The sequence below is a fragment of the Camelina sativa genome, unplaced genomic scaffold, assembly GCF_000633955.1.
Source record: "Camelina sativa cultivar DH55 unplaced genomic scaffold, Cs unpScaffold00495, whole genome shotgun sequence".
Taxonomy (NCBI): Eukaryota; Viridiplantae; Streptophyta; class Magnoliopsida; order Brassicales; family Brassicaceae; genus Camelina; species Camelina sativa.
Window position 1 is genome coordinate 157818 of NW_010921712.1, and position 9645 is coordinate 167462.

The following is a 9645-nucleotide window of genomic DNA, read 5'->3' on the forward strand; positions in this document are numbered from 1 at the left end:
CGCAACTCTAGTGTCATCAGGCAAGGAAACCGTTACACCAGAAACAGGAATAGTCTCTCTAAACAAAGCCAAATCAGAACAAACATGCGTGGTAGCACCAGAATCTATAATCCAAGAACCATGTGGTAGCTTTGAATAAAGAGATGATAAGCATTAATGTTGGAAAGTAAGGTTTTTATTTTCATAACGAAGAGATGCAGAAGGAAATGGAATAGTACCATCAGAGGATTGAATAGCCATAGCACCATGTTCAGAAATGGAAGAAACCTTGGAAGGAGCTTGATTTTCTGGAAGTTGCATGTGCGTCGAGAGTTGTTGGATCAGAGTTTGCATCTGGTCAGAGGTCATCTTGCTAACATCCAGATTAATTGCATTTAAAGCCGGAGGAGGGACATATGGTGAAGAAGATGTGATGTTCGCAACTGCATGAGCCCTCGGCTGATGTGGTGAAGCAATAGACTGAGAATGTCCTTTTTGTTGAACACTCTGTGGATTAACCATACGTTGAGAGTGACAACCAGAAGAAATGCTCTTGAAACCAGGTATATAACCAGGAGGATATCCATGTAACTTGAAACATTTCTGAACTACATGACCTGATATGCCACAATGAGTACAGAGAGGACAGGATTGCCTTGGACGATAAGTGTTCTGAACAGAATAAGCCATATTATCCGCCGGACCATCATAGGTAGGAGGACCAGAAGTTTGAAAAACGACACCATCAGTCCGAGTAGGTTTAGCGATGTTTCGTTGCCTCTCATCTTCAGTCACCATGTGAAAAGCATTCTCAATAGAAGGCATAGGTTTGATCATCAAGATATGACGGCGAGTGGCTTCATAAGAGTCATTCAAACCCATCAAGAATTTAGTCACACGCCTCCTCTGTTGTAGTTTCTCCCACAACAAAGCAGCAATACACTCACACTTCCCACATGTACAAACAGGTAGTTCTACATAGTTCTTTAGTTCCTCCCAGAGAGTTACCAATTCAGTGTAATAAGCAGTCACATCCATCGCTCCTTGATGAATTGAGCTCAGCTTCTGCTCTATTTCATAAACTCTCGGAGCATCATCTTGTTTGAACCTAGAGATAATATCCTTCCAAATTCCTTATGTTGTTGGAATAAACAAAAGATTCTGGCCTATCTTTTTGGATACAGAATTCATCAACCAGGTGGAGACCATATTGTTGCAACGACTCCAAGAACCATAATCACGATGATCTGAGGATGGTTTAGAGATCGTACCAACAATAAAACCCAATTTGTTCCTGACATTAAGAGCCATTCGCATGGACCTGCGCCATGAATTAAAATCTGCACCGGTAGTCAACCTATCCGAGACTAATATCAAACCAGCATGATCCGTGCCATGGAGGAAGTAAGGATTGTTGTATTGGTCAGGTTGTTGAGCCGAATCGGATACTGAATTCGCCATAATCCAAGAATACGATGCCAAAAACAAAATCGGAAAACCCCAATCTCTCAAGTAGAGAAAGTAACAAGAAGAACACTTACGAGAGCAACAACGAGAATAACAAAAACCGCAATCGCCAGCAAAAGATGAAAAACAAAGAGAGAAGCAATCTGATCAAATGTCGCACTCATCGCGAAACAAATTTGTGAAATCGAGCTGGATTTGAGCTCCAAAAAGAAAGATAAACGAAAAAACCCAAAGAGAAGAAGATGATTGAATGAGAAATCAAAAGAGAAAACGAAAGATCGGATGATGAATCAATCGATTTCAACAAAGCAAAAGAAGATTCTCTCACTAACGTTCTTGCTCTGATACCATGTTGACAGTTAGAGAGAGAGATGAAAGAATAATTTAATTTCTCATTAACCAAACTCAGTAGAATTACATCTTAGTTATATACTAAGTATATTAAGCAAAAGGAAACTTAATACAATTAATACATCTCAACTATACTATATAATATAAGCTTTACAGAGTATAACATTATAGTGTTAACATATTAAGCATGAAAACAGCTAATTACATTCTTTATATTCAACATTGACTTAGCTATCACGTAACCAGACTAGGCTTTCTTTTTGTTTTTAGTTCATAATTTCCCACACTATTCTTTTAAGGTCTTTATCTTCTTTGGAAGTTGAGGAACTTAATACCATAGGCGAAAACAAAGACGAAGAGCAGAATCCAGGCGATGTGGACAACGGCAACAACTGGTAAGAAGTCATGTTCGAACCCGAATCCTTCTTTGAGCAATATTTTGAGATCTATGTCTCCTATCCCAGTGATGTGCACCACTGAATCCTTGTCTCCAACTTGAGATGTGATGAGTCCATACAATGTCCAAGCCACAGGTGTTGCCCAATAGTACCATCTCCACCATAATGGTATTTGCTGCATTTTAATCCAAACAAAAACTTTTAACTCTTAAAATTTTTTTAGTTGATATTATCAAATGTAAGTTGCTTAATTTACCGGTCTGGGGATAAGGAAACCGGAGAAGAGATTCCAGAGACTAAGGAAGAAGGACATGCAGATTCCAGCAATCTGATAGTTTGGTGTCAATGCCATAAGCATCATACCGTATAGCGTAAAGTAGATGAAGCTTGTCAACATATAGTAGTAGAACCACAAGAATTTGGTCACAGTCCAATCGCATCCGATCATTGAGTAAAGGATTAGCGTGTAAACTCCGGTTTGTATCGTGTTGTACATGATTTCCACTGCTACCTACACCATTTTAAAATTCATTTTCGTTTGATTTCTTATTTTTATCAAACTATATTGAAAAAACTATATCTAATAACATTAAGAAAAAAATATTAGAATGATTTTAACCTGCGAAATGGCATAGGGAATAGCGGAGTACATTCCAGCTGCTTTTTCGCGGTAGAAAACTGTTCGCTCAATGGCAATTGCGGGTTGAACTGTTGCAGCGTTGGTGGCACCAAGAAACAATACAGCAGCGTACATGGCTCCAAAGAAATTATTCAAGTCTTGTTCGTTCTCTCTGTTTTGGTTTTTGTACCAATCCGTCACATTTTGATAAGATAATGGTTTAATAATAGAATAAATAAAAAATAAAAAAAGAAAACAAGGCTTACATTTTTGTTCCTATTTGCCAGAATATTAGACCAAACAAGACACCAATGACTACTGTCATGAGAAACCGGATAGCATTGTACTGAGGATGTCTCCAGTATGACCAGTACTGTTTCCAGAAGCAAGCTTTGGTTTGAGTAGAAAACGGTTGCGCATACTTGGTTCGGAAGTAGAGATCTTTTGATCCAGGTGGTGGTGTACTGAGTTCTTTGATGAGTTCTTGATTTCTCCTGAGATAAACATAAGAGTTCATATATAAAAAGACAGTGTAATAATTAATTCTCTTGTTTCTCAGTAGCATTTTTCTTAATCATACCGATAAAGAGAGGAGTTGGCGAATATTTGAGAAAAGTCCAAGCTCATTTGTGACTCGATTGAAGGAGTAGTAACGTCGAGCATCCACGTCGCAGGATTGTATCCGTCTTTGATCTTTGGAACCCCTTCAACACCCTGCAAAAAGGTTATAAATATAGTTAATTAATTCCATGATGTGAAAAAAAAAAAAAAAAAAAGATGATTGACCTCAAAGTATTCAATAAGTTTCTGTGAGTGATGCCCTAAACTTCCAGCATATATAACTTGGCCTCCTCTTTTCATCAACAGAAGCTGCATTAACCAAAGATAATTTTGTTAAATTTATCATGTTTCTTGGACAAAAAGTGGAATATTTTTATGGAGGCAAACCTCATCGAAAGATTCAAAAATGTCGATGCTAGGCTGGTGAATTGTACAAACAACAGTTCTTCCTGTATCTACGGTATTCCTAACAGTACGCATAACAATGGCGGCAGCTCTTGCATCAAGACCAGAAGTTGGCTCATCCATGAAGATTATAGAAGGGTTAGCTACCAATTCAACTGCAATAGTAAGCCTTTTCCTCTGTTCTGTTGAAAGACCATCAACTCCAGGAAGGCCAACTATTGAGTTTCTAATGGGTTTGAGCTCAACCAGCTCCATCACTTCTTCAACAAACATCTATCAATCACATAAATAAGCAAAGGAGTTTACTTGTTTATCAAGTCTTGCACACGATTCTGATTTTTCATAATAATCTACTCACCTCTCGTGTTTTGGCATCTATGTCGGCTGAAAGACGAAGCCAAGCTGAATAGATGAGGGATTCAGAAACAGTAACATGTGGAGAATGGATATCATTTTGTTCACAGTAACCGCTGACTCGAGCAAATGTTTCTTGGTTCTTACTGTAACCAGATATGCTAATACTGCCTTCGATGTAACCACCTGTTTTCCTACCAGCCAAGACATCCATTAATGTTGTCTTACCTGCACCACTAACACCAACCAATGCTGTCAATATGCCTGGCCTGAAAGCTCCACCAACGTCTCTTAGTAATTGAAGTCGATCACTTTCAACTCCTTGAGCCTTCATTTCCTGCAATAATTTTAAAGGAACAACTAATGCTTAAAACGCATTTGAAACGTAACTTGTGATGTCTAAATAGTATGAGATACAGTTACTTACTGTAGGCATATCCACGTAGTAGTTCACATTGTTGAATGCTAGAGAAAGCGGTTGGAAAGGTAAAACCATTCCTCTCTTTGGACCATGACTTGAAGAACTATTGTTGAGTTCCACTACAGAACCTGCAATTTCTCAGTATAGTCAGAAGAAACAAGAAACATAATCTAGTCTGAAGCAGACAGAATAATCGAAAAAAAGAAACTTAAAATTAAAGAAGTCAAAGATCACCTTCTGTTCCTTTTTGTTTGTCTTTAACTTCTTCCTCAACTGTAGCTTTGGAGTTACCAAGAGCTGAAGAAATTATTTATTTCAAGACCATGCCAACTAGATAAATGATTCTACTCCAAAGTCTAAAATAACCTGAAAACTATAAATATGAGCACTTACGGTTCAAATACATCAAGGCTAGTATGTAAAAGAGATTGAACAACAAAGAAAACCCAAGTAGCGCCACAATACTTATCCAAAACCAATATGGCTCCGTGAAGAAGCCCCGGCTCTTAAGTAGGACCTCTCCAACAGTTTTCGCGTTGATGCTTGTATCATAGTTTGGCTGCATCATGTAACAGAACAGATTTTGCATCACAATTGTTAAAGAGTAGTCAACAAGAGAAGGATTTTGTGAAATCTTACACTGCTCCATCGCTCATCGAGAAATTCATTCATAACAATAGCGGTTTGTCCGTACATCATAGGGGACAAATAATAGGCCCAAGTCATCCAAGGCTGGATATCATCTGTGAATGAAAATATATAAATCATGTTTTCACTTAACAAGAGCTCATAGACACCTGCCGCAAAATGATACCAAAAGACACTACCTCATTTGGAAATGGGACTAGTTTGATTATTTAGCTCAAGCATGTTTTATATGTTCCATAATAATTCCAACGTATGTACTCAAATATTTTACTATCGGCTAAAACCAAATTTATGGGTTTTTTTTTTTTTTTTTTAACTATTCGAGTATAATAATCGGGTCAATACCTTTAGCAATAATGAAGCCTCCAAGAGTAAAGACAATTAGCAATGTGAAGGTCCCGATTGAGATAGAGATTACTTCTGTTCTTCCAATGGCTCCAAGGAATCTAAACAAAGAGAGGGCCATCTGGTTCACACAGAAGTATGCTAACAACTGCCGGAAAAACCTAATGGCACAAGTTTGGTTAGTTCAAGAAAATGAAAATAAGAAGCATATATATAAAGAAAAGTTCTTTAGTGATCTTCACTAGCACTAGAAGCAAAATCTAATTAATGTACCTTGCAGCAGAAGGAGCAAAACCTATGGTATAATATGTAAGACCGATCCATATTCCTGATTCGATAAGAGATAACGGAATCTTTAGAAGCCACGCTGGTAAGGCGAAAGCCCCTGGAGGATAGAACAAGAAGTCTCTCTGTTTGTAAAACACCGGGAGCCTCATCACAGTAAATGCTAGTTCAGTAAGTCCATTAAACATTACATTAACCAAGCTGAAAAAAAGAGCACCGTAAAACTTTTGACCATCTCGCACCGTGCCTACATGCATTTCTGTCCTGAGATAGACCGTCATGGTAATCAAAGACATGATGGTAATCTGGACAGTCTTAAAGACATACACAAATGAGTTGCGTTTCATAAGTAGCCATTCTCTATCAAAGCATGCTTTGAATAGCTCCCAGTTTGATATACCATACTTTTGTGTGACTAGTGCAGCAGAATGGGTTTTAGATTTGTCATAGGGAATCCTGAACTCTGAAGTGAGTTGTTTCCCGGTGTGAAAAGAGTTAAAACCGCTTGAGAAATCATTAACGGAGACATAGTTGTAAGGTTGTTCTTTCCTGTTCCAATATTGTTCTTGGTCCTTCTTAGATGTAACTTCTTGCAAGAAATCTGCAACCCCTTTCCTTTCAGGACATTGGAAACCCATGTGTTCAAAGAACTCAAGAACGTTGTCCCGTGAGCCTTGGTAGACAATTTGTCCCTCTGAGAGTAAGATAATGTCGTCGAAAAGCTCAAAAGTCTCTGGTGCAGGTTGTAGAAGTGAAATAATCATTGTAACATCCGAGATATGTACTAGTTGCCTCATGAACTTGCAGATTTGGAATGTTGTTGAACTATCCAACCCTGTTGATATTTCATCCATGAAAAGAGCTTTCGCCGGTCCTACCAACATCTCTCCTGCTCAATTAAGATTAAGTGTCATCCAAGTTTATGAACACGTCTACAAAGTTACTGTAATGAATCAAGAATATATCAAACTGAACATATGTAATAATCAAAGTTTTACCTGTTGTCAGACGCTTTCGTTGTCCACCAGAAACACCTCTTCTCATTACGTCTCCGACAAGTATGTCAGCACATATGTCTAAACCAAGTATCTGTCAAGTGACATTAACCAAGTATAAGGTCAAAATATATTTTTTAATTCACTTTGTTAGAGAAAGCACAAATAAAGTACCTTAAGTACATAATCTGTAACCAAACTAGTTTCTTGCCCTGATATTGCAATAGATTTCATGAATGCATCAATTTTAGGGTCTGGCTTTATTCCCTCTTCTCTCTCCCTCCTTGAGAGCTCAGCCATCAACTGGTACCGTGTCCCAACACCTAGACATCGTCCCGAAAAATCCAGAGTCTGTCTCACCGTCATTTCCCCAAAGTGAAGGTCATGTTGACTAATGTAGGCACACGTCTTTTGAGGAACAAACTCGTGGAACTCATGACCGCAATAAGTTATCCTCCCGGACATCTGTTTGCCATTTCCAGGTTAGACGATAATAAGAATCGGAAAGGTTCATCTCAACCAGGAGTTCTAGGTACAAACCTGGAGTGTGTCATCGAGCTTCCCAGCCAAAGCTTGTAACAAAGTTGTTTTCCCTGAACTTGGTGGACCAAGTAATAAGGCCATCCTGGAAATGTTCAACAATACTACTGTATCTCAAACTCATCAAATATATCAAAGAAAGACATTCACATTTTGGTTTTGTTACCTTGATGGTTTGATAATGCCACTGATGTCTTTAAGTATCTGAATCTTCTTCTTTTTAGATGGAATGAAGTGGAAGAATCCTAGAATGCTCTACATACATAAATTAAAACCGAAGAATCTTAAATAACATCATTTTGTAAATAGATAAGAGCTTGAAAATAATATCAGAAATTTCATAAATTCAACTTGGACCTCGGAAGTTGAGAGATCTTCTTTGTGAAACTTAGATTTTATTTTCTCAACAAAAACAAAACAACACAACCCAATGGATATAAAACAAATCGAACCTGCATTGTATTTAAAGTGACGTTGAAGAGAGTAGGAAGCGCTCTACTAGCACTACACACATCTCCTTCCACTGAAAGATTCTCATACCTCACTTCAATTTTCGGAACCTGGATTCCAACTCTGTTTTCGACAAAAAAAAAAAATCCAAATTTTTCAGCCAAATAATTATAAATAAAAGGTTTGTCTAATTTTTTTGTAGCCAAAAAATTATAAATATAAGGTTTGTCTAATTTTTTTGTTATCATACGTACCTGTCTGTTCTTTCTCTCAATCCACGTAGAAACTTTTCATTGTCTTCTTCAACAACACTCAAGATCATTTCCATAAGTTGTTTCTTCTCCTTAGGTTGGAGCCTCATGAGGTTAACATCCTCCAGCTCAATCTCACCATTGACCGTCGTTTGTGGCAACATGCCTTTACGTAGCCGATCAAAGGTTGGCAATCGCTCAATCGCGGCCCACCGGAGTTCAACGTCATCTTCCTCACGTCGTTCGCTCTTCCCAAACACCTCGTCCCCCTGAGATACAAACACATCTCTAAAGCTTTTGGAAGCTCCTACCGAACTCCTGTGACTGGTCGAGGCCAAACTCACTCTCCCGCTTATTGTTCCGACCGGATCTTCATCTCGTCCTAGCATCGTCGCCACTGCCAAGACGACTCGGTTTGAATTACAAAGAAGGGGATGGATATGCAAGTGGAGATTTTTGACAGTCCGCTATCATTTAAAGAAAGAGTGAAACTTGGAGGTGAGAGAAGAGGCGGGATAAAAAGTCTTTTGAACAATGAATACACACGTACGTAGAATAGAACAATATAATAAATTATGTATATCAAATTACAAAAAAAAAAAAGGTCTAATATATCAAAAAAATTTTGCAAATTTTAGAAGAAAAAGTGTGAGATTGTGGTTTCAGACGAGATTAAAAAAAAACTATGCAGGGTAAATTTAACTTGTTTTAAAGGGTGCCATAACAGTTTCTTAAACGTAAAATTATCGACTTCGATATAATTTAGTTACTCCATATAGTTATTCTAATAATAATTAGAAGCAATAGATAACGCAGCCCACGAAGCAAGGGAGTTTCATCACATGGACTATTCAAACTTCAAAGCATTTGGCTATTCCCATGCAAATCAATTAATACAACAGTAATGATGAGTACCATCATAACCATAATCATTAATACTAGTATGTACTTAGTACTACTAATCATCGAACTCAAAGCATTACAATAATATATTGAGTCCCCAAAATAAGAAAAATTGCAGCAGAACAGCCATGTGCACGTACGACAAATTTGGTATCATTACTTTTCTTGTCTTGTCTTAAATCTGTTAATCGTGTTGTTATACACTAAAGTCATCGAACAGATTTTGAAAAACTCACAAGTCACAACCTTATTTTTTGAAAGAAGACATTTATACTAAACCAAATCACCGCAGGCAGGAAAAAAAAAAAAAATCACGGCAGGAAATTAGAAATTTTACCTCAGTATTTTATTTTATTATGGAATTTGTCCATCACTATATCTCTTTTAGTTACTACACATGCACACGTATGTATAGCGGCCGGCACCTATGACGAAGTACTTTTTTCCTTTTTAATTTGATCAAATTGAAGACGTACTTTTTATTACTTCACTCTACGCACTCTACGTATTTAGTGCATAGAGTGAAGAGTGTCATTTACTTTCGACATTTATATAAAAATGAAACGGTTGGATCACTTCACTTCGTCCGTTAAAACTCAAACCATGCACATTTTTCAGATTTGACCTGTCTAAACTTCAAAACTAAAAAAAAAAAAAAAAAAAAAAAAAAAAA

The 9645-nt window shown here is 37.4% G+C and overlaps 2 protein-coding genes across 2 annotated transcripts in view; both read right to left on the minus strand.

Annotated features, from left to right (window-relative positions):
- Positions 1-1440, minus strand: part of LOC104773234 — a 3167-nt gene extending 1727 nt beyond the window's left edge. The window contains exons 1-3 of the mRNA XM_010497815.1: positions 1175-1440; positions 219-1087; positions 31-104 (exon numbers count right to left, since the gene is read on the minus strand). Coding sequence (XP_010496117.1) covers positions 31-104; positions 219-1087; positions 1175-1440 — 1209 coding nt within the window. The remainder of the gene's footprint in view (positions 1-30; positions 105-218; positions 1088-1174) is intronic.
- A 434-nt stretch (positions 1441-1874) lies between these two features.
- Positions 1875-8596, minus strand: LOC104773228 (ABC transporter G family member 39). The gene is made up of 20 exons (XM_010497811.2): positions 8073-8596; positions 7821-7941; positions 7535-7623; positions 7369-7453; positions 7003-7293; positions 6832-6922; positions 5822-6722; positions 5549-5709; positions 5195-5298; positions 4949-5114; positions 4790-4852; positions 4562-4683; positions 4139-4471; positions 3763-4053; positions 3601-3684; positions 3395-3528; positions 3081-3308; positions 2815-2986; positions 2452-2706; positions 1875-2370 (listed from the first exon to the last, which is right to left on the minus strand). The coding sequence occupies exons 1-20, from the start codon at positions 8456-8458 to the stop codon at positions 2101-2103; spliced, it is 4347 nt and encodes a 1448-aa protein (XP_010496113.1). The 5' UTR covers positions 8459-8596; the 3' UTR covers positions 1875-2100.
- Positions 8597-9645: the final 1049 nt, after the last annotated feature.